The sequence below is a fragment of the Fusarium oxysporum genome, chromosome 7 (genome assembly GCF_000149955.1).
Source record: "Fusarium oxysporum f. sp. lycopersici 4287 chromosome 7, whole genome shotgun sequence".
Classification (NCBI taxonomy): domain Eukaryota; kingdom Fungi; phylum Ascomycota; class Sordariomycetes; order Hypocreales; family Nectriaceae; genus Fusarium; species Fusarium oxysporum.
This window is the reverse complement of record NC_030992.1, coordinates 1,277,421-1,298,988: the sequence shown is the minus strand read 5'-3', so window position 1 is coordinate 1,298,988 and position 21,568 is coordinate 1,277,421. Positions and strand designations below refer to the sequence as shown.

Sequence of the window (21,568 nt, the reverse complement as noted above, 5' to 3'; positions counted from 1 at the left end):
GTTTCCCTTTTCGGCAGGGCATTTTTAATTCACCCTGTTGTAAGAGCTTGGGAGTCGGTAGACTCGGCATCTTTTAGTGGTAGTCGCCCAGTAACGTGCTGATTACGACAATTGAATGTCAGGTAATCTTGCTTGTCAGGCACACTGCATAACATCCATTCTCGAACCATGAACCGTCAGTTACGATATCAGAGAGGCTCAGAGTGGCCACAGCACATGATACACATCTATATCGAGATTTGAGGTTGAGTTTGGCATCGAGAATGAAGGATTGCGATAACTCAGCCACCGCGATTAACGAATTCTTCACATCGTCAATCACTTCGCTAATTGGTGATTGATTGAGGCTCGCCCCAGCCACACTGCGGCATTCGCCTCATGACGTACGTAGCCCGAGAAACCTTGTCAATTCCGTGACAAGTTGGCCGGGGTGATGGAAAGAAAAGCGAACGCACTTATACCATTGCTCACTGTAGTATGTTAAGCACATACAGATCAAGACTGATACAAAACTTATATGTCAAGAAATATGGATTTCTAGAACCGTCTGGCTATTGGATTTTCTCAGTTTAGAGGCTATAATACAGTCCAGCGTAGCATTTGTTGTTGTGGTATTTGTGAGGTAACCCGTTGTTTTTTCTTTCCGGACGGGCTCACCCAACTGCTAATCCTGTAAACTCATGTGCCCAAGTACAAGGTCAGGCGGGAACAGAGAAAGCAGGGCACATTTTGCTTGGCCCACGCTCTGTTCTTCTTCATCGTCCCTATGGCTTGCCTCATCCCAGTCAGTCGATGACGTAGTGCCTAGGAAAAAGGTGCAGTTGAGGTTGCGCGGACGCTTGATGTTACTTGGTCAGGGAAAGTTGGAAGCTACGGAACGAAATTGGGTTGGCAGTGATTATCTTCTCAGATTGAATGGGTGTGTATCCGTAATGAGTGATGTGATGCCATGCCCGTCCTTGGCCCGCCCGTTTGTGACGGAGCCTTGTATAAAAGACAAACCATCTCCCTCTCGACTACGATCCAGTTCCTAACATCTCATACAAACTCTGTCTAACGAAGCTATCCTATCTTCTCACCCCCAACCACTACCTACTATACACACCTTCCGAGTAACACCTCGCCTTCCCAACCGACAACATGCCTTTCACTGCTAGGTAAGCTCGACCTCTTCAACCACACTCGACTTCGCGACGTCATCCCGAGCGATCCGCTGTTAGGGTGAACAAACAACAAGATTACATGTACTGACACTTCTAACAGCGACATCTGCAAGATCCTCCTTGCCATCATCCTCCCTCCCGTGGGTGTCTTCCTCGAGCGTGGCTGCGGTGCCGACTTCTTCATCAACATCCTCCTTACCATCTTGGGTACGTTCCTCTTGTCTCTCATCCCAACTTCCAATATCCAGCTGCATTTGACCCCTCCGCGGTTTCGGGCTTACCCATCCCTTGACCGTCCCTTCGCACATTGCTCAGCAGTTTACTAACGTTCCGCTTCAGGTTACATCCCCGGTATCATCCACGCTCTGTACATCATTCTGAAGTACTAAGCCTCTTCGCACCTCGCACCTCAGCTCTGCGGCGCTTCCCGGATCGCTTCAATGATGGCTGCCCCGCTTTCTAATCGCCCAAGACTGGTCAGCCATCGGTTGTCATTATCCACGAGACACCTTGTCTGACGGCCAAGACACAAATGACTGCCGAGCAATCCGGGCGCATGCTGTCTACCGACGACGCTGTGACGAGCTGCGCAGATTGTTTTCCTCGCTTTGATACCTTACGCCGGTGTTCCGCGCTTGGCGCTGGATACTGGTTTTTACGACTGGCATGGGCGCGATTCAAGTTTCTTGTTTTCCTTTGTTTAGTTACGACATGATGGAGGCGCATGTTGGATTGGCTCTCAATGCAAAGATGCACTGGGCTTTTTAGTAATTAATTCGATACCCGTCAATCCAACAATTCCTTAACACGTCAATGTCACCGTTACCTCAACATTCACTCCGTGACATGAAGCTGAAGCAAACAACAAGTGACTATTCATCGTCCCATTGTACAAACTTGCATCGGCAGATGTGTGTGACATGGATCCCCTGTTCTCGCCGGAAAATGCGCTACCCATAGGCGGACACTTTTCAAGACACGTCAAACTCAAACTACTAATTAGATGAAAACAGTAGCACCAAAGTACAAACTTGGTTATGTTTGGCAGTGTTTGCCTTGTCCTACATTGGTGTTGGAACTTTGATAACATTGAGATTTTTGTAGCCCCGTTGTCAAGTCCCAGAAAGAAAGGGAAAAGGATCACTAAACTCACGATTGCCGACTCGGGATCATTTGGCATTGTCGAGCGGGTTCATCATGGGCGATCACTGTGGCTGTGCGTTCAATGGATTCAATTAGAAATAAGGGTGGAGCTAATATTTCAGCTTGGGCTTTTTGACTGCCCACAAAAAGACAAGAATTAGAATAGCGAATACGCGTATCTAACTTTGCGATTGAGATTGCTTCCATCATACGATTCTAAATCGTTTGTTGAGAGCGTGGCTGAGGTTTGGCAATCGAGGTTATCTTAAGAAATGACATAATGCTTAAATGCTTGAACAAAGTCACGTGCTTTCGCTCCTTGTGACGCTACAGCGCGTCGCCACGCGTTCATCATACCGTGTACTTCACCATTGACCTCACTCTTCGATATGCCTCCAGCACCACCAGATGTAATAGAAATACCTGACGATGAAGGCACAGCTTCGGAGTCTGAGGATAACATCTCGTCCTTTTCAAAGTCTGCCCAGAAAAGGAAGCACGAGACTGAGATTGAAGAGAAGGTTGAGTGGACTGGAGACGAAGACGATCTACCAGCAAAGCCCAAAAAGCGTCGTGGTGGGCGAAAGTCAACTCGCAAAAAGAAAGGGGATGATGTACATGCAGAGAATGAAACACCCAAAGATGATTACGAGCTCGCAGGTTTACCTGATTATCTGATCGAGCGACGGCGCAAGTTTGACACTAAGAGGAAACTTCACCACGATCATGCTCTTATGGTACCTCCTGATTATTCGGGGATTCACTTCGAAGAAACCAGAAGACTCAGGGAGCTGGAAGAGCGACCCAAGTTCAGTGAAAGCAGTGGCATAAAACCTTCACGACCGTACAAAGATATTGAACTGCCCCAATCAGCAGGTCTCATCCCAGCGTCGATCGCCCAGTATCTTCGAGATTATCAAGTTGCTGGCGTCTCATTTCTGCACAGAAAGTTTGTCTACCAAGAAGGTGGTATCCTGGGAGATGACATGGGTCTCGGAAAGACGGTGCAAGTTGCTGCGTTTCTAGCAGTTGCATTTGGCAAGACTGGCGACGAGCGTGACGCCAAGCGGCTGAGACAAATCCGCCAATATCCCCACAGATGGTATCCGAGAATATTGATTATTTGCCCCGGGTCTCTCATTGTGAACTGGAAGAACGAGTTAGATCGTTGGGGCTGGTGGCATACTGACCTGTTCCACGGATCCCATAAAGACGACGCATTGAGTACTGCCCGTGCAGGGCTAGTTGAAATCATGATCACCACTTATGACACATACAAGAACAGCCGAAGCTCAATCAACATGGTTCAATGGGACGCAGTGATTGCTGACGAATGTCACCGGCTGAAAGACAGATACTCAGAAACTACCAAGGCTCTCAATGAGATCAATGCGCTTTGTCGTCTTGGCCTCACTGGTACCGCGATCCAAAACCGATACGAAGAGCTCTGGACACTACTGGACTGGACTAACCCTGGACACTTCGGGACTCTGGCAGAATGGACACAAAGAGTCACCAAGCCCCTGACTGTTGGCCAGTCTCACGACGCAACGAAAGCTCAGCTCAGCCTGGCAAGAACAACAGCTGACAAACTGGTCCACAATCTGCTACCACAGTATTTCCTTCGGCGGATGAAGAGCATCTTAGCGAAGCAATTACCCAAGAAAACCGACCGAGTCGTCTTCTGTCCTCTTACAGATCTCCAGAGGGAAGCATACGAGAACTTTTTGGAAAGCGCGGACATCGATCCCCTTCGCAGTCTTTCTGAGCCCTGCTGTGGAGACAAGAAGAGAGGATGGTGCTGTGATCGCCTCCTTTCTAGCGGCGTACGCTGGCAGAACATTGTTTTCCCCAGCATGATCGTGCTGCAAAAGATGGCAAATCATCTTACTCTCCTTGTGCCACAAACCACCGACTTGGAGGGAAAACACGAGTCAGATCTAAACACTCTTCGAACTTGCTTGCCTGAAGACTGGAAATACGTCTACGACAATCGGGATCGGATTAAGAATCTTGTTAATCCCGAGTTTTGTGGAAAATGGAAAGTTCTGAAGAAGTTGCTCAAATTCTGGCACTCAAATGGAGACAAGGTCCTTGTCTTCTCTCATAGTGTGCGACTTCTTCGTATCCTCCAGCATCTATTCACCAATACGAGCTACACTGTTAGCTATTTGGATGGCTCCTTGAGTTATGAACAGCGCCAGGAAGTTGTTGACACATTCAACTCCGACCCGACGCAGTTTGTCTTCCTCATTTCAACCAAAGCTGGCGGCGTGGGACTCAACATCACATCTGCGAATAAAGTTGTTATTGTTGATCCTCACTGGAATCCGTCTTATGACCTTCAAGCCCAGGATCGAGCCTATCGTATCGGCCAAACTCGCGATGTTGAGGTTTTCCGTCTTATATCGCTCGGGACAGTCGAGGAGATTGTGTACGCGCGTCAGATTTACAAACAGCAGCAAGCAAACATTGGCTACACTGCATCGTCTGAACGTCGCTACTTCAAGGGTGTCCAACAGGACACTGATCGAAAGGGTGAAATATTTGGTCTTGCCAACATCTTTACCTACCATAACGATAGTGGCTTATTGCAGGAAATTGTGAACAAGACAAATATTGCCGAAGCAAAGGCGGGCGTGCATCTTGTGGATGTCAACATGGAGCAGGCGGCCAAAGATGGAGAGGACCTTGCGGTGGTGAAGAATGAAGAAACTGATGCTGAAGATGGTGGTATGAGCCAACTTGCCACTCTGCTCACAGCAGAGAACCAGCAACGAATGATCGAATCCAAAAAGGCTAAAAAGCCAAAGAGCGACGCGATCCAAGCGATCCTCACTTCTGCGGGTGTCGAGTATACACACGACAATAGTGAGGTGATTGGAACGTCCAAAGTCGAGGAACAACTCTCACGACGGGCTGTCATGACAACATACTCATCTGGAGATGTTGATGGACAGAGCGCCCTTTTCGCGGAGAGTGATGACGAACAAGGGGACGGCCTACACAACATGTACAATCCCCCTGAAGAAGTCATGCTCCGACATTTCTGCGAAATGGCCAGAGAGTTTGGCTTCACGAATGCAACAGACTTTGCACTTGTTGTGGAGAGTTGGAGTCAAGAGGCAAGGAGAAATTGTCTAGACACTTTTTATAAGAGGAGAGCTGCGAAGCTTATACAAGAAGGCATCATCAAGGAGGAGGATGTGAAAGATACTGCTCAAGTGGACACTAAGCACGACATCGATGCCAAAGAAGAGGTCAAGGATGAGAAGAAGGATGCTAAGCTGACCCTGAAAGAAGAAGACATCAAAAAGGATGACACCATACATACTTTGGTGAAGACAGAGAATACAAAAATGGAGGCCGTTGACACCAAGATGGAAGGTGAGAAGAAGATCAAGACGGAGGCTCAGGGGTCGAGTATAAGAACCTCGATATTCCTCTCAGATGACGATGATGATGACGAGCTGTGACGGGCGTTGGCGCACCGATTTGATACCCATAATGTATAACTCATATTTTGATTCCCAGCCGCGACATGGTTCCGGCAGTCGTGAAATACTATGGACACCCGCTTATTTGGTTAATGTTCCAACAACATGGGGAAGAATACCAAACCTTGCCTCCCCTTCAGGCTGTGCTAGGTCAATCTTCTCCCATGGCCCGGCTTCTCTTAACGATTTCCCTGTTGATCGGCAAATGCGGCACGACCCCATGACTTGTGACCACACAAGACCAGTAACCCCTATCGTTATCAGCAATTGCTTTTCTGGGCCGGATGGCTGACTCACATTGATAGGCACGCAAGAGGACCCCCCTGTTCTCATTGATGCGCACATGCTCATAGGCATACCATCGACCCCCTTTCCTGAGACTCTGATACAGAAGCTTGATGTTCTTCTCAGGCTCAGGAATACTGCAGAGACACAAAATTGTGACGATGCAATCGACACTTTCTGGCTCAATGCGCCCATCCCACGCTTCTGGATCGTCGAGGGATTCAATGCCCACTGGGACAACCTCATAAATATCATCAAGGCCAATATCCTTCACTCGTTGTCGCAGAGTTGCCGCAGACTTGGGATTTGGCTCAATACCATACACGCGAGTCAAACCGTTGCCTCCTTTTCTTCGCCTCAATTCTCCATCAGCATCTCCTTGGTTGTTCACTCCAACGTTGACTTTGGCAAACACATCCGCCCACATTCCGGTCCCCGCACCGATCTCAAGAACAACGCCGTTGATGGGCTCTCCAACAACTTCGTCTCCCATACGGCCATTTCTCACACGACCTTCGAGTAATGGAATGACACGGCTCTCTGCGTTGGCTTTTACCTGCGGCCCGATGAAAGCCCAAAAGTTGCCGAACCAAACATCCTTGAAGCGGGATGGCGAGAACAAAGTTCGGAAGTCCTTGTTTCTGATAACCTCGAGAAGAGTGCCGGGAAGGAAACGCATAGCAATTCCCATGAAAAGATAGGGGCCAGTGAGGCACTCTATGAGCTCCTTGAGGGTTGAAAGAACTGCCATGATGCGCAAAGAGTCACAGTGATCTAAGCACGGAGACCGTGAAACATGCGTATGCGGGTGCTATATAAGGAAGAAGAATTGCTTTATATAGAGTAGGATGGGGGACTTTTGACTTAGACGCCCACACGGGACTCGGCTCGTTTTGTAAGTTCTCCGCCTCCCGGATACGGAGCCGAGCGGGGCCGAAGGCGCCCAACAGCAATCATGAATGTCACTGTATCGTTCTTAGCATATCAACTGTGTGGTGTAGCATGATATTGTTTCTGCAGAGTGTGGAGGTACTTTTGCAGATGCTGATCCTGGAAACACGTCTCTCCCAAACAGAATTATGGTCCTAGTTTATCTTATACCCAACTATCTTGGCCAACCTCTATTTGAGATTTGAGCTGCCCGAGACAATTATTCTTGTCTAAGAAGATCTCTGAACAATGGCTCAGGACTTGCCCTCATGTCGTTCATGACGCCATCCAGGTAAGATTTTGGTTGATCCAAGGGGGTGTCAAGGCAGAAACACGGAGAACATTATCTGAAAGCCAAAGGGGGAGGAAAAGGAGCTGCCCGTTTCATCTGCCACACTTGTACTTCCCATACGACAAGAACGCTGCGTCGAGATTTGACCAAAAGTCTATTATCGCAAATAGAGCCATTCTCAAACTTTTGAATCATCATGACGGAATCCTCCAAAGAAGAACACATACAAAGACGCCCAAACTCCCAATTGCCCATGCATTTCCCTCCTTCTCCCCCTCCAACTTTCCACCTGTTGCCATTCCAAATGGCCACATCATAGCAATTCAAAATCGTCCAGCTGGTCGCGGTACTTCATGATGTTCCTCTTGATCTTGCTGCCCACAGTCCATGTTACAAAGTCCTCCATGCCTCTTGTGACCAAGTACGCAGGATCCGTGACTGTTTCTGTACCCACACGCACATGGCCCTGCTCAATCATCTTCGTAGCCGCTTGCACGGTCTCAGCCATGCGCAGTCTTGTCATCAGCACAGGCAAGCGACGGCGCGCAAAGGCGCTGACGGTAACGCTGTTCTCGACAGCAGAAAGCTTGGAGGCGCTAGAAAGGACACCCATGTCGTAAAGCTTGTTGAGGAGGAGTTCTTCGTGCTTGCGGCGTGTTGCGTTCTCGGGAGGGAGGAGGGAAAGGCGATGAGCGAGTTGGCGCAGAGACTGCGATTGTTAGTACAATGAATCTGCGCCTGAGATAGAAGTGACTTAGACTTACGCCGCAAAGACGGTTATACTTGTGATAGTCCTCGGGCTTCTGGATCATGTACCGTCGCATGACGGCCTTGTCGCGATGGCCATTGTCGGATTTGTATGTGATGAAGTCTGTCTTTCGGAGGAGCTTCTGCTCGTGATGCTTGAGTTTTCGGACCATGATCGCGGTATTTGTTCGCCCCCAAGTATTAAAAACTCCGTAATCCCCGCTTGATGGTTTATTTTATGTGTCGGCGCAGTTGTTGGTAGAGGTAATCGTTGCTGTCCCGCGATATAAAAGTTCAAGGCTGGATGAGAAAACGATAAAATCTGAGTGGAGTCGCGGAATCTGCCCCGCCGCATTCCGCTTGGTCGAAAAACCTCCAACGATCGAACATCACCAAAATCAGCTCTAGAGCCTCGCAACCGCCAATCCGACCGACGGCTTCAATTGCGACCGCCCAAAATGCCCCCTCAACTACCGACGGCCTCGACGGCCTCGACGATTGCGCGAAGCGTCATCCGTCCCTTTTCCACCACAGCAGCTACTGCAGCTCCCGGCCGACACCCCCCCTCCGGTGGACACGCCAACCGTCTTGCTGGTCTAAATGCCAGCAACAGCAAGGGAGGACTTGGTCGAGGAGGTCGAGGAGATGCTGCTGCCAGACTCTTGGAGCGATTCAAGACGCGGACAAACACGTACACTATGGAGAAGACTGCGCAGATGGAGTTTCTCAAGAACCAGAAGATGTCAAACGATTTCCTCAAGCAGATGCCCAGACGATGGGAGGCTGGTGACGTCTACTCGCCGCATGATCTGAGCCCTGTCGAGATGCAGAAGTGGAGGAAGAAGACTGTGCGGAACAATGATGTTATCGATGCTCTTGGAATCAGCCCTCTTGATATGTACAAGGTGCGTGCATATCGCCCACCAATTGTTACACATACTAACATTTCGCCTAGAACTTCTCTCTTATCGAGCACTTCACATCAACCTCTGGAATGATCAACCACTCCAATCTCACACGTCTTCGGCCCGTCAACCAGCGCAAGGTGGCCAAGATGGTTCGCCGAGTACAGGGCATGGGCATCTACCCCAGCGTACACGCTCACCCTGAGATGCTCCGAGATCAATTCTTCTCACGCCACAAGTAGACCAGTCGTATATAGAAAGGGAAAAACGACTTGTTCTGTGCCGGCGTTCATGTTGTCTGGGATGATTGATGTCATGGTCATTATTTTTTTGGTCGTATGTATAACAGCCTCAACCTCTATGTAACATATTGATACAATTGTCTACATCCAAACATCTCTTCGTTTTATGCAAAATCCTTGTGATACATTCAAGCTCTTATTACCCTGTTGAGCTTGTATTGGCACAGCGAGTCTTTGTTGAGTCGCTTACCCTTGGACTCGAGGCTAGCCCATGCTTCAGGGTACCTCGCCTGAGCCCAGCTTTTGAAATTCGATTGCAGCGTCTGCCCTGGTAAAGCATTGAAAGCAATGCCCAGTCTAGTTCATGTTAGCGATTTGTTATATCAGTAGGAGATGGTATTGGAGCTCACGTCATTGCATCTGGCTCGCCCGCAGTCGCCAAGCTCATTCGCATAACAAGATCCTTAACCCCCGCCTCCTCTCCACTGCCAGCAACAGCACCAACATATGCGTTGTATACTGCCGGTGGCACATCAATGTCCATGCTTTTTATCCGCTTCCAGATGATGTGTGCTTGGCTTGCACCATTCGGTGTACGCTCAAGAGCCCAGAACACAGCTTCTAAACTGGCATAAGAAGGTCCTTCTTGGGAGGCTGTGATCGCTTGCCAAAAGTCCATTGCCTGGGTAGTCTTCCCGCAAGCCGCATGAGCCAATAGGAGAGAAGTATAGAGCTGGGTGTTGGGCTCAACTGTTGTATCCATCTTGAGCATGTTGTGGACGATGTCCAGAGGCTCTTCATCTGGACATCGTGATAAACCCTCAAAACATGATATGTACGTCTCGCGCTTGGGGTGGTAGTCGCTATTTCGGTGCTGTCGCATGTGACCAAAGACATGGGATGCCATATCTGGACGTTTTCGCTCAAAAAAGGCCTCCATCAGCTGTACACGGTGCTCAAAGCTAAGATCCTGGAAGAACTGCCGTAAAATCTGATACCCGTTCCATGCTCGTGAAGTGCTAGTTTCGCGATTCACACAGAATTGGGTGAATGCATCTTGAATGACCTCTCGCTCCGCTGCGCTGAATTGGAACGAGTGGACGGATAATATGTCCATAACCTCGTAGTGCTGCTCATTCTCCAAGAATCGGATACACAGCGAAGCCACCGTCTCTGGCTCAAGGAGCACCTGGTTCTCCTCACACATTTCGATAATCTCGCCGATGATCTTGAAATTTGGTGTCGATTGCGTTGTGAGAGTCATCATATACTCATTTACAAGTCGACCGAAATCCCACCAGAGATCAGGTTGAACATGCCAGGGCTCGTGGTGTGTGACTTTCTTGTATGCTGCATGAACTCCCGGCAGATAGCCTGCATGAAGTCGCATCTCCATGAGGATAAGGTGAGATTCGCCGTCCAGCGGGAGACCCCTATCTGTAGCAAGCGAGAGAATCTCCTCAGCTAATAACGAGTCGTTCATTCCCAGAGCAGCTCGGAGAAGACTGTTAATAGTGGCTGTGGTGGTCTTGATAGCTTCCTGAGAACTATCCATGTGGGATATCATCTTTTCCACCTCTGGTAAGCCTTTGCCTATGATGAGAATCGCCTGCAATAGGCTATCCCAGTAATGCTGCTCCGGCTTCTCGTTGAGCTTGTTGCCGATCTCAAGGAAAAAAGGAACCGCCCATTCTTGCAGGTTGTTGCGGGCAGCAAAAGAAGCAATTAGGGGTATAATCTTGTTTGACGGACTTCCAGATGAGAGTGGTTTCTCGAACCATTGCTTTGTCTCGGAGACTCGGTTGTTCTGGGCATAATAAGTGACCAGTACGCGCTGAAGGTGCTTGTCATAGGGGTAGCCGTTCTTCTCGGCATAGTTGATCAGCTCGACAAGGTCCTCTTCACAGCCGTCCCTGGCAAGTCCATCCGCTAAGGATAATATCGGATTTTTCGTCTTCTTCTTGCAGAATTCCATGACGTCGTTCCATTTTGCGTAGGCAATCTCGAGAGCTTCTTTCGATCCACCAAAGGTGCATAGCACAGTGAGGTACTGTGACCATATTGAACCACTAGTCACCCAGTTTGGCTTCTGCAGATTCGGGTTATTGATGGCGGACCAAAGGGTTCTGGCGAAATCTAAATGATGCTCGGTTCTCTCACGAGGTCGGAGGCTCTCGAGAGCAGTGAGGGCTTTCAGAATCTCGGAGATCTCAATCTTGGCCTGGGTCGGAAATTCGCGTTCTTTAATAAGATATTCGAGGAGTCGACGGCATTGCATCGCTTGTGTACCGTTCAATGCCATTCGGCATGACAGCTTTCCTTCGAAGAAAGATTTCCATGCCTGGATAAGCTCTTCTGCAGGTGGAGGCCGTAAATTGTCGAGCATGCGACTCCTCCAAATCATAATCTTCTGCCATCCTGGTTCAAACTCAGGTTGACGAATCTCGCGAGGGGCTTTGGCGAATAGGCCGTCGAGGAAGAATCGTCTCGAATAACCATTGTTGATTGTTCTGGGTGCACATCTTCGTCGAAGGGGAGCCGAATAGACAGCGCAAGACGGGGATCGGACTTGTTGGATAAGGATCCGTCGAGCATGGCGGGCCAATTGCGCCCTCATGATGGAATTAGTCTATGAGGAGGAGAATCTGAGGAAATTAGCCATTGCTTGACACGGGCGATGCCGATTGATCCTTACAGAAGCATGTTTGAAACAACACATTCACAAATGGTAGCGGGAATGGACTCGGCAATTGGGAAGCTCAAAATCCGATCGCGACACTTGGATTTTGGAGTTGAAGGCGGAATATCAGTCGCCGATATTTATCCGATGTCTAATGACATCGAAATATATCCACCTGAAATACGTTATTTAAAGACATGCTTTTCATAAGAGCGTCTCTTGTTGTTTTTCTAAAATTATTGACTTCTCTCAATGGGAAGATTATAGTAGCCAGGTAGGCTCAAACTTGTTCAGGTTCATGGAGGCTTGACCCTTGGTCATTGTCTGTGCAAACATTTTAAGTTTTGATGGCACCAGCACATGGGTTGAGATACCAAGCGAGTCACTGTGAGTTACATGATGGGTCCTCAGATCCAACTTTGACCCAGACTTCATAAGATAATATTCTGTCGTTCTGGTCAGTTCAATGACCATAGAGTTCTACCCGGGCTTAAGTCCGATGAAGCTCTGGACCGAAGCACAACCGTGGATCTACGTCATGAAGCTAACCCTGATAAGTAGCTTATAGGAGCTTCAACTCCTTCAACTCCTTTCGTTATCACGGCATCGTAATCGGTGGTCAAAGGCTGAAACGCACAATATTACTAATCCACCAATGCCTTGTCCTGGCCAGTAAACAAATGTCTCGGATGATGATCCGATTAAACTCTCATGGCGCTCATTTGGCTGTAACTATCTACCAAGATCATACCCCGCCCGAAGCCGCAGACGTTGGTGGGGTGCTATTATGAGCTGTAGGTCGCGGAAAGGCACGACAACAAAGAGCTGGAGTTTACGAGTCACATCTCCGAAGCAAATCCTTTCCGAGGAACTATAAAGAGCTTGACCCCTCCATCTTCCATCTACTAGTAGCCTTGAATTAAAACACTTACAAACACCATCGACCGTCGCAATGCCTCTCGTAACCCAGAACGTCAAGCCTCGTGTTATCCTGGGTCTAATGACCTTTGGACCCCCTGGTAGTGAACAGCTCGACGCGCGTATCTTTGACCCTGAAACTTACAACAAGGCTCTTGACATCTTTCAAAGTAAGGGTTACAACGAAGTCGACACTGCCCGCATCTATGTTGGCGGCAAACAGGAGGGCTGGACTGGCTCGCAGACCAACTGGAAAGAGAGAGGACTTACTGTGGACACAAAGGTCAAGTATCCTGTCCAGCCTGGCGAGAACACATACGACAAGGTCATCGAGTCGGTTGAGACCAGTCTGAAGGAGCTGGGAACTGACTGCATCGATGTAAGTGGCATGTCCCGATAAGCTTAGTTGCATGCACTAACACGCCCATTAGCTGCTCTACCTCCATCGTCCTGACCGCGGCACTCCTTTCCAAGAAACCCTCGAAGCTATCAACAAGCTACATAAGGATGGAAAGTTCGTCAAGTTCGGTATCAGCAACTTCACGGCGTACGAGGTCGCAGAAGTTGTCATGATTTGCAAGTACAACAACTGGGTCCGGCCCACGGTCTACCAGGGCATGTACAACTGTCTCACCCGTTCCATCGAGGCGGAGCTTTTTGTAGCCTGCAGGAGATACGGCCTCGACATCGTTGTGTACAACCCAATCGCTGGTGGTCTCCTGTCTGGCAAGATCAAGTCGATGGACATCAAGCCCGAGAGCGGCCGCTTTTCTGATCAGAGCAAGATTGGTACGGCATATCGTCAGCGATACTTCAGAGAGAGCACATTCAAGGCTCTGAAGGCTATTGAGGAAGCTACGGAGAAGAACGGACTGAGCATGCTTGAGACAGCATTGCGATGGATAATCCACCACTCCGGACTAAAAGTCACAAACGGTAACGATGGAATTATCATTGGTATGTCCAACATCCAGCAGCTCGAGCAGAACCTTGAGCTCGTTGAAAAGGGACCTCTGCCCGACGAGGTGGTAAAGGCACTTGACCAGGCGTGGCTGTACTCCAAGGCAGATACGGCCAACTACTGGCATGGGGATTTGGAATATACATATGATGTACACGAGGCTCTGTTTGGTGCGTCGGCCAAGTAAAATAGCAATAGGCAGAAGTAATACAGAGCTTGGTATAGACTACCTAGACCCTTGAATATAAACCCACGTGCTGTCAGTCATTTCTGTTGGTGGCATGGTGATACCGTTCACAAAGGTTGTCTTGGTTTTGGGGGCGCGTGGAGAGAAGGCGGAGGGCACATGACCGAAGGCGTCATTTGTTTGCAGGACAAGATAAGAGTAAGGTAGCATCTAATGCAATCAGATCTTAAAGAGATCCAAGAGACAGGCCAAAACCTGTTGTAGGTACAAAGTAGTAATGTCCTTTTGTACCACGCATAAGCTAATTCCCGCACGTGGGAGCAGAGAGTTTAATCTCAGTTGCTAGTGAATGCTTTCAACGGTTAACAGTAACTTATTCGCCGTGACCTTTCACCTGTAACCGCGATAACCTCACTGAGTCGCTAGCAACAATCTCATCAACGGTCATGATTCTACCTAAACAATCACCTCATGGTTTACCATTTTTAGCCTGTTCTCCAGTGGATTCCAGGTTCAACAATGACGGCACCGTGCTGGAAACCCCCCCGCGCTGTTGGTCCCCTGCGCTACAACGGAGTAAGCCCCCTGCAAAATCGGGGTCTCGAGACCCGCTTGTCTCCGCCCCGGACCATCCATGGCTGTTTTTCAACACCACCTTTACATACCACGGATCCAATACCACGCCTCGATTTGACGAAAGACCAAACCCGGTGCAGCCCCAAAATCAGCTAAGCCGTTTCACTCCTTTATCGCACCCTCGCCTATTGTATTCGTAATTTTGTCGAGCTTTTTTTTTTTATCTTTATATAGAAGTACCCATTCCCTTCCCTCTCCCTTCATGCCTCGGCGTGATACCAGTGACCAAGAAGTCCGCCTTCTGCAAGGTCACAATCGATCGTCTACAGACTCGGATTCTTCAACATCATCTAGCGACGACACCACATGCGAACCAGGCCCATCTTCGACTGCCAGACCAAACGTTGTTGGCGCCCGTGGCACCGCCGACCCTCCGAGCGACGCTTCCGATCTTGACACGAAGCGCCACGATCCTAAGAATACAAAGATCCATAGTGACAGCGAGTGGTTGGAATTGGACAATATGGATCCCAATGACCTTCGCCGCCCTCATTACCATCGTCATGGCGATGGTAAATCTGGAACTCCTCTCCTTTACAAGGAAGATGACCCAGAGCGCGGCCGCGCTGGTTACTCGCCTCCTAATGATGGATCAAAGGGGTCAAGGGAGCCCAGCGAAGACGATCTCCCATATCATCCCAGAGAATCAATGGGAAGACCAAGTCTCAGTCGGCGATCAACGATGCGCAGTCGAAGCCCTCAAACCGCCGCCGCTGTTGCCGAAGATTCGACCAAGAAGAGGTACACGTACGCAGGATTCTTCCTCATTATCAGTCTGATCGCATTCTGCGTTCAGACAGAGCTGAGCGCATACATCCAACACGACCTTGGCTGGGACAAGGCTTACTGTATGATGTACTTTACACACGGTTCTTGGGTTGTGTTATGGCCAGTTCAGCTCCTTATTTTGCGCTTCCAGAAGCGCGATGTACCATGGCCAGTATTCTGGAAGCGACATAAACAGCAATTACGCACCACCGCCATTATGATCGAAAAGCAGACCTTGGATGTATTTCATATATCGATTCAACATCGCGCGCGACCCGTTCGTTATTTTGTTCGATTCACTGCCATCATTACCTGCTCACTGACCGTCGCTGGTTTGAGTTGGTACATTGCCGTTAGTCTGACAACGCCATCGGATCTGACGGCCATTTACAATTGCTCCGCCTTCTTCGCATACGTATTTTCCGTTCCACTTCTTCGCGAGCCCCTTCGACTCGACAAGTCGGTTGCTGTTCTGATCGCTATTGGCGGTGTCCTCGTCGTTGCTTATGGTGACACTAAGGAGGGAGGCGAGAGTGTCGAGGCCGGAAACCGATTCCTTGGCAATCTCGTCATTGGCGTTGGTTCAGTTCTGTATGGTCTGTACGAGGTCTTGTACAAGCGCTATGCTTGCCCACCCGAGGGCTGTTCACCTGGTAGGGGTATGATCTTTGCCAACACCTTCGGTTCTTTGATTGGGCTCTTCACTCTCACGGTGCTCTGGCTTCCTCTCCCAATTCTCGACTGGCTCAACATTGAAAAGTTCGAGATCCCAGCGGCTTCTACGTGCTGGCTCATTCTACTCGCGGTGCTTTCCAATGCCACTTTCAGCGGTTCATTCCTCGTTCTTATCTCGCTGACTTCGCCCGTCCTGTCGTCGGTGGCTGCGCTGCTCACCATCTTCATTGTTGCCATTGTGGACTGGATGATTACCGGCGAGCCCTTGAGCTTTGCCGCCATTGTTGGAGGCGCCATGATCATTGTCGCATTCTTGGGCCTGACTTGGAGCACGTATCGAGAGATGAAGGAGCATGCAGCGATGGAACCTGTCCCAGACTTTTCGGACAGCGACAAGGATGGCGACATCAATAGTGACGAAGATTAGACTTTGTGTATTCAACATGGCGTTATGGGTTTCAGGGAACGGCTGGGGACTAGGTTCTGGCGGTATGTCTATTGTGTACAGACTTTACCAGCTGCTTTGTGCATTTAGAGGCGTTGGATTTAGGGTTCATCTACAAGAAGCCTGGGAGGCTGAAGGTTTACCAACGATCCTGCTACTTGGACCGATATAGTCGTGGATGAGTGATAGATTTCATATTCTACCAAGATAGAGCATCATGTAGATAAATTATGATCAACCTCATCCACGCCAGTTTACTGTCTCTCAGATCTCTTCCTGTGTAGCTTAATAGGAACCCAGATTCTGTGGTCTCATTGGAACTGGGGCCATATCATAAAAGTGCTAATAGAGTTGCAAGGTAACCATAGAATTGTTCGAAATCCAGTGAACTTTGGCATCATAAGACGCTGCCCTATTAATCATAAACCTGACCTGGCTTTGTCAATCTTCCAGTCGCATAACTATGACTCTTCCACCATAGTTTGTTCATCACTACTTTCAATATCATCCTTGACAAAAACACCCTCGCTCTCTTCTCTCCACCCATTTGACCCATTAATATGGTCATCGTAAGTATTCATCTTCCACACTCCTTCTGCCGGGGTATCACCCGTTTCAAACACCTTCAGCTTCTGCCAGCCCGGTTGAGGAACAGTTTCCAGCATTTGACGCACAAGCAATGCGTAAGACGTATCGCACTCAAGCCACAAGTCGGACAGGTTCACCCGTGAAAGACTACTGCTCTCCCAGAAATCACGATTCTTGGGCATCAGCTGTACATAGAGATGCTCCACGGGTGGGCAATTAGGGATGAGATGGTCAGAAATATGATGAGAAAGGGGGAATGTGGCGATGTAGGATAACGAATGAAGGTTTGCACATAGAACATCGAAGGAAGGATCCGAAGAGTCAAAGATTGCAGGAAGAAGAGTAGCTGCTGAGTAGTGAAAGAATTCGTAGGTTGAATATACTGGGGCGAAGGATCCTTCATTGACGAGGACTGAGCTCCAGTCTCTGATATGGAACAAGTCACAGGGGATGCGGTTCGTTGGTCCCGGAATATGCGAAGGCAGAGTCTGTACTCTTTTAGACTCGGCAATGCTTCGTGATGGTCGTGATAATGATAGAACATAGTAGGTGCTGTTGAAAGCCCAGTGACTCGACAAATCGACAGTTCGGCTCAAAAGCGAAGCGAGAATGTCTATTGAGCTGATCATGGTGATTCTCGAGGGATCAATGACATCAAAGATAGTATGCCAAAGCCAGTTGTTATCCCAAAAACACTGCGCCCTGTCTTCCTCAGTCCTTGTGTCACTACCCTCGGCGTCTGGGTCCTCTTGATTCAGAACAGACCATAACAAATTCCAGGACATGGGCGTCTCCGGCTGATGAGATACAGGAGGCAGAACACCCCAGAATTGACCATCCGGATATCGATTCTGGCCTGATCCGAGAGGAAGATCGATCAGGATAGTGAAGTTCTCAACGGACGATGATAGGTTGTTTCTTCGGATGAAATTCAGGACCTCAATTTGTGATGCGACATCTTGTGCGACTGGCTTGTAAAATCGCCAAAACGGCCAAACGACATAGCGGAAGAGTATTTTTATCACAGAACTTCTCCAGAGACGACATACCAAAGAAGCGTTCTTGAGGGGTGTATTTGGACCGGATGATACCGGCCTGTTGAGCTTTGCAGGGTCAAGATAAATGCGCCTTTGTAAATCAGATTCAGAGTCAAGAAAGCTGAGGATGTGAGCCACGAGCTCGTTTGGAAGATTTTGCATGTTTAGCGAGGCCATGGTTCAGTCTGGGACATGTTTTGTTTGATTGCGGCCAAAACAAAAACAGGTTGGAGTTGCATTTTGGAGAGTCGGGAGTTTCTGCAAGTCGTTGTTTAGAAGGAGTACGACGATCTGATGACGGACTAGGATTACCCCACGTCACGTCACTAATAACTTCGGATACAGTGCAGCAACTCGGATTCGCTTGGGTATCCCGGGAATAATGATAATTTGATTGGGTGTTTGTAGATCGAGACTGTGCGTCTGAAGAATGCAACTTGTAAGATGAGCTAGCCTATGAGAAGACTTATTGGAGCCTTATAAAACAAATATACATCAGTGTTAATATGCATGTGCTGTTTCATATCCATGCAAGGATCCAAACGGATACTAGTCGGATGTGTCAAGTGTTTGTAAGTGACTACAAGGAATTGTTTATGCCCTCCCTACGGCTACCAGAATACAAGCAGCGGACTGTGCAACAATAAACGCCTTTTGAATCTTGTTTATTGCAAGTACCCGTCTTTCTTCTACCTTACCTTGTCACTTCAATTTATTCTGACGATGCTTTGTCTTGTGAACTTGCATGAAAGGGACATTGGATTTCCTATGACAAGGTGAATAATATCCATCCATACTCAAAGGTATCGTTTAAGAACTCACATGAAGTCAAAGAGTCTGATACTATATTGCTACTTTGATTTATCCCCTTTTGCCAAAGCGAGTCCTTGATAAATGGACCATGGCGCATAGGAACATCAATGTTGTGCTCTTGTGCGGTCCGTATCCGATACAAACGAGTCTATCTATATACGAATTGATATCAGATGTTAATAGCTGCGTGAAGAGGTGAGCTACCTGATTTGCGGAATGGATGCTTAGGATAGGAGACGCTTGATTCTGTCCTGACCCCCAGAGACTTATCATGCAGAAAATGAAGGTAATTCAACTCCATTGCACACTTGATGAGTTTTATAAAAGTTAGGGCATTCTTCAGAACCAAGAGTATTTACAACATCTAACGGAGGCAAGGTAAGTTAATGTTCCTCAAGGAATCTGCTCCTTCCGTTTGGATTGTTTGTTGTTTTCTCTCCTTGCCTTCCTCCGATTGCCAGCCCTTGACAGGTACATGGCAGTGTCACTCCTTCTAGTAGGTTACTGCCTCAAACTCTGCGATAAATGCTCGGGCTTCTTATAAATGTCTAAACAATTTCTCGCTTTACTATCCATTAATTTACCAACACTCAAAATGGCGGCGATTGTCGAGGACAGCCTGGATTCTCTGCTGACAGGGGATCTTTCTGATTTTACACAGCAAAGAGCTGCTATCCTCGAGCCGGCCTACAAGTCTTATCTCATATCCACAGATTTTCGTGAAGATTCACCCCGTCCCTCTTCGGCATACCTGCTTCCATCATCCGAGGTTGTTGTCTTGATTTCGCGCTGCCCTGAGACTGAAACTGCAACCGACCTGCACATCACCAAACTATCAGACACCTTTGCGGACAACTTCATAGGATACTGCCCCGAAGAGAAATGTGTGGTGTTCAAGGGTGAAAGAGGGTTGATAGACGACTTCATAGACTTCACCGAGTCAGTCGCAGGTGAAAAGGAAGTCACGGTGATCCTGAAGGCCCCAGAACAAATTCGACTACCTCTTGGCGGTCTAGAACATGGCCTCAAGTATGAGGAATTTGTGGCTCGTGTTGAAATTCTCGAGTGCGCTCTATGGATTGGAAACTCGCCGAGCGGTATGTACTACTCCTCTTCCCTGTGCAAGAAAAGACGAGGCTCTCAAGCACTGGGGAGATAGAAGTACTCTGAGAAAGTGCCACTCAACTTACCCGACACTTTCATCACTTGTTCTCGACACCCAAGACCGAGCCTCCATCTTTACGATATCCCTTGAGCCTTGCCTATCTGTTAACACTCATATACTGACTTTGTTCAAAGAACAGGAAGAAGGCGGAATCCGTTTCACCAAACTTGCTACAGACCCTAAGCTTCCCGAGCCAGTCACATCCAAACGAGTGCCAACACCTGACTATGTCCACGTCACAGATGACAATAGTCTCAGTCTTGAAGGGCTGTCAAACATAAACTCAACCAACATCAGGAGCCCAATGACGGGTGCCTCATCCCCTTTATCCGATCCTCCACCATCTCCTTTGATTCACACTCCGTCATCTCCTCTATCTGACCCTCCCTCTGATATCGATGAAATTTCATTGCACAACTGGGACGACCTACATGCGTTGTCGTCTTCTTCGTCTGAGGGTGGCGAGACCCCTCCCTCGCTCCGGGAGTGGGAATAAAAGTCACTATCAAGCTCGGTTGGAACGAAACATAAAGGCTTCTGACTCGATAAGGGAATGAGATGAGAGCGATTTCGCATGTACAAAAACAGCTACGGTGGGAGGGCCAGCTTGGAAGGTGCTACTTTTCGATGACAGTAACAGCTTGTCAGTGGAGTTTCTTCAAGCTGCTTTAATCTCCAGAAAATATGACCAAAGGAGCAAACCGCACGACTAGTTTAAGGTCTCAAATTATCATTCACTCACTTCACCTCGTAGCATTGCAAAGAAGAAAATTGAAGTGAAAGAAATTAAGCTCTATGTTCATTCATGTGTAGTGTAGTGTAGTATCTAGGTAGATTATGTGTAAGATCGTAGTCTAAACGCCAGCCAATGCCAAGTATTAAACCCATAGTTCTAAGGAGGGAAAGAATAAGAATGTCCGCGATCCAAAAAGCCTCATATGCATCTCATAAAATCGTAGAGTTGCGCCGTTTACTTCTTGAGACCGCAGTCAGAAGGGTTGGCGTGGTAGACCTGGGCGTTGATGCGGCCGAGCTTGACGGCCTGGCCGTTTGTGAGGGCGTTCATGGCATCGAGTCCAATGTTGAAGCCAGAGGCAGCGTGGTCGATAGCGAGGACGTTGATCTTCTTGCCCTTGTACTCGAGGCGGTAGCAGCCACCACAGTTGGCGGAGTTCCAGCCCTCGATGATGTTGACACCACCGACGTACTTGGTAGGGACGTTGCCCTGAGTCTTCCAGCCATACTTGGTGATGAGACCGTTCTTGCCATCAGAGCAAGAGACAGCAGTCATGGGGCGGGACTTGTCATCGTAGCCAGTGTCGTAGGAGACTGGAATAATTGTTAGTGAGCGAAGACATATTAGAGACTAGTGTGAATAGACTCACCAGTGGTGGCCGAGACGGCGGAGGTGAGAGCAAGAGCAGAGAGGACACCGGACAGCTTCATGTTGGCGGTTGTTGTTGGGTTCTTTGTGTGTAAGTGAAGAGGAAA

At 48.5% G+C, this 21,568-nt stretch overlaps 11 protein-coding genes across 11 annotated transcripts; 6 read left to right on the top strand and 5 right to left on the bottom strand.

Moving 5' to 3' along the window:
- Window positions 1-1,140: 1,140 nt before the first annotated feature.
- Window positions 1,141-1,552, top strand: FOXG_05138 (plasma membrane proteolipid 3; the record flags this gene model as incomplete). Its single annotated transcript, XM_018383255.1, has 3 exons — window positions 1,141-1,157; window positions 1,264-1,370; window positions 1,503-1,552. 3 exons carry the CDS (start codon window positions 1,141-1,143, stop codon window positions 1,550-1,552), a joined length of 174 nt encoding a protein of 57 aa, XP_018240147.1.
- A 1,143-nt stretch (window positions 1,553-2,695) lies between these two features.
- FOXG_05137 (uncharacterized protein) lies at window positions 2,696-5,782 on the top strand (the record flags this gene model as incomplete). The annotated part of the gene is made up of 1 exon (XM_018383254.1): window positions 2,696-5,782. The coding sequence occupies one exon, from the start codon at window positions 2,696-2,698 to the stop codon at window positions 5,780-5,782; it is 3,087 nt and encodes a 1,028-aa protein (XP_018240146.1).
- Window positions 5,366-6,992, bottom strand: FOXG_05136 (uncharacterized protein). Its single transcript, XM_018383253.1, has 2 exons — window positions 6,101-6,992; window positions 5,366-6,054 (listed from the first exon to the last, which is right to left on the bottom strand). Exons 1-2 carry the CDS (start codon window positions 6,837-6,839, stop codon window positions 5,885-5,887), a joined length of 909 nt encoding a protein of 302 aa, XP_018240145.1. The 5' UTR covers window positions 6,840-6,992; the 3' UTR covers window positions 5,366-5,884.
- Window positions 6,993-7,073: 81 nt separating this feature from the next.
- On the bottom strand, window positions 7,074-8,757 carry FOXG_05135 (U3 small nucleolar ribonucleoprotein IMP3). Its single transcript, XM_018383252.1, has 2 exons — window positions 8,075-8,757; window positions 7,074-8,019 (listed from the first exon to the last, which is right to left on the bottom strand). The coding sequence occupies exons 1-2, from the start codon at window positions 8,228-8,230 to the stop codon at window positions 7,624-7,626; spliced, it is 552 nt and encodes a 183-aa protein (XP_018240144.1). The 5' UTR covers window positions 8,231-8,757; the 3' UTR covers window positions 7,074-7,623.
- FOXG_05134 (uncharacterized protein) lies at window positions 8,389-9,376 on the top strand. Its single transcript, XM_018383251.1, has 2 exons — window positions 8,389-8,962; window positions 9,013-9,376. The coding sequence occupies exons 1-2, from the start codon at window positions 8,516-8,518 to the stop codon at window positions 9,202-9,204; spliced, it is 639 nt and encodes a 212-aa protein (XP_018240143.1). The 5' UTR covers window positions 8,389-8,515; the 3' UTR covers window positions 9,205-9,376.
- On the bottom strand, window positions 9,259-12,025 carry FOXG_05133 (uncharacterized protein). The gene is made up of 3 exons (XM_018383250.1): window positions 11,900-12,025; window positions 9,615-11,849; window positions 9,259-9,561 (listed from the first exon to the last, which is right to left on the bottom strand). The coding sequence occupies exons 2-3, from the start codon at window positions 11,819-11,821 to the stop codon at window positions 9,393-9,395; spliced, it is 2,376 nt and encodes a 791-aa protein (XP_018240142.1). The 5' UTR covers window positions 11,822-11,849; window positions 11,900-12,025; the 3' UTR covers window positions 9,259-9,392.
- Window positions 12,026-12,096: 71 nt separating this feature from the next.
- On the top strand, window positions 12,097-14,158 carry FOXG_05132 (oxidoreductase). The gene is made up of 3 exons (XM_018383249.1): window positions 12,097-12,271; window positions 12,443-13,181; window positions 13,234-14,158. Exons 2-3 carry the CDS (start codon window positions 12,837-12,839, stop codon window positions 13,948-13,950), a joined length of 1,062 nt encoding a protein of 353 aa, XP_018240141.1. The 5' UTR covers window positions 12,097-12,271; window positions 12,443-12,836; the 3' UTR covers window positions 13,951-14,158.
- Window positions 14,159-14,588: 430 nt separating this feature from the next.
- On the top strand, window positions 14,589-16,845 carry FOXG_05131 (uncharacterized protein). Its single transcript, XM_018383248.1, has one exon. It carries the CDS (start codon window positions 14,789-14,791, stop codon window positions 16,454-16,456), a length of 1,668 nt encoding a protein of 555 aa, XP_018240140.1. The 5' UTR covers window positions 14,589-14,788; the 3' UTR covers window positions 16,457-16,845.
- On the bottom strand, window positions 16,655-18,381 carry FOXG_05130 (uncharacterized protein). The gene has a single exon (XM_018383247.1). The coding sequence runs from the start codon at window positions 18,274-18,276 to the stop codon at window positions 16,936-16,938; it is 1,341 nt and encodes a 446-aa protein (XP_018240139.1). The 5' UTR covers window positions 18,277-18,381; the 3' UTR covers window positions 16,655-16,935.
- A 1,115-nt stretch (window positions 18,382-19,496) lies between these two features.
- On the top strand, window positions 19,497-20,573 carry FOXG_05129 (uncharacterized protein; the record flags this gene model as incomplete). The annotated part of the gene is made up of 2 exons (XM_018383246.1): window positions 19,497-20,009; window positions 20,212-20,573. The coding sequence occupies exons 1-2, from the start codon at window positions 19,508-19,510 to the stop codon at window positions 20,571-20,573; spliced, it is 864 nt and encodes a 287-aa protein (XP_018240138.1). The 5' UTR covers window positions 19,497-19,507.
- Window positions 20,574-21,047: 474 nt separating this feature from the next.
- On the bottom strand, window positions 21,048-21,523 carry FOXG_05128 (uncharacterized protein; the record flags this gene model as incomplete). The annotated part of the gene is made up of 2 exons (XM_018383245.1): window positions 21,048-21,406; window positions 21,463-21,523. 2 exons carry the CDS (start codon window positions 21,521-21,523, stop codon window positions 21,048-21,050), a joined length of 420 nt encoding a protein of 139 aa, XP_018240137.1.
- Between the last annotated feature and the right edge of the window lie 45 nt (window positions 21,524-21,568).

Excerpts from the sequence above, each read along its gene's own strand:
- FOXG_05136 (XM_018383253.1), bottom strand. The coding sequence starts at position 6,839 with ATGGCAGTTCTTTCAACCCTCAAGGAGCTCATAGAGTGCCTCACTGGC. Across the intron at positions 6,055-6,100 it reads CCTCTTGCGTGCCTATCAAT|GGGTTACTGGTCTTGTGTGG; the intron begins GTGAGTCAGCCA and ends TGATAACGATAG.
- FOXG_05135 (XM_018383252.1), bottom strand. The coding sequence starts at position 8,230 with ATGGTCCGAAAACTCAAGCATCACGAGCAGAAGCTCCTCCGAAAGACA. Across the intron at positions 8,020-8,074 it reads AGTATAACCGTCTTTGCGGC|TCTCTGCGCCAACTCGCTCA; the intron begins GTAAGTCTAAGT and ends TAACAATCGCAG.
- FOXG_05134 (XM_018383251.1), top strand. The coding sequence starts at position 8,516 with ATGCCCCCTCAACTACCGACGGCCTCGACGGCCTCGACGATTGCGCGA. Across the intron at positions 8,963-9,012 it reads GCCCTCTTGATATGTACAAG|AACTTCTCTCTTATCGAGCA; the intron begins GTGCGTGCATAT and ends CATTTCGCCTAG.
- FOXG_05133 (XM_018383250.1), bottom strand. The coding sequence starts at position 11,821 with ATGAGGGCGCAATTGGCCCGCCATGCTCGACGGATCCTTATCCAACAA. Across the intron at positions 9,562-9,614 it reads GGCGAGCCAGATGCAATGAC|ACTGGGCATTGCTTTCAATG; the intron begins GTGAGCTCCAAT and ends AACATGAACTAG.
- FOXG_05132 (XM_018383249.1), top strand. The coding sequence starts at position 12,837 with ATGCCTCTCGTAACCCAGAACGTCAAGCCTCGTGTTATCCTGGGTCTA. Across the intron at positions 13,182-13,233 it reads TGGGAACTGACTGCATCGAT|CTGCTCTACCTCCATCGTCC; the intron begins GTAAGTGGCATG and ends CACGCCCATTAG.
- FOXG_05131 (XM_018383248.1), top strand. The coding sequence starts at position 14,789 with ATGCCTCGGCGTGATACCAGTGACCAAGAAGTCCGCCTTCTGCAAGGT.
- FOXG_05130 (XM_018383247.1), bottom strand. The coding sequence starts at position 18,276 with ATGGCCTCGCTAAACATGCAAAATCTTCCAAACGAGCTCGTGGCTCAC.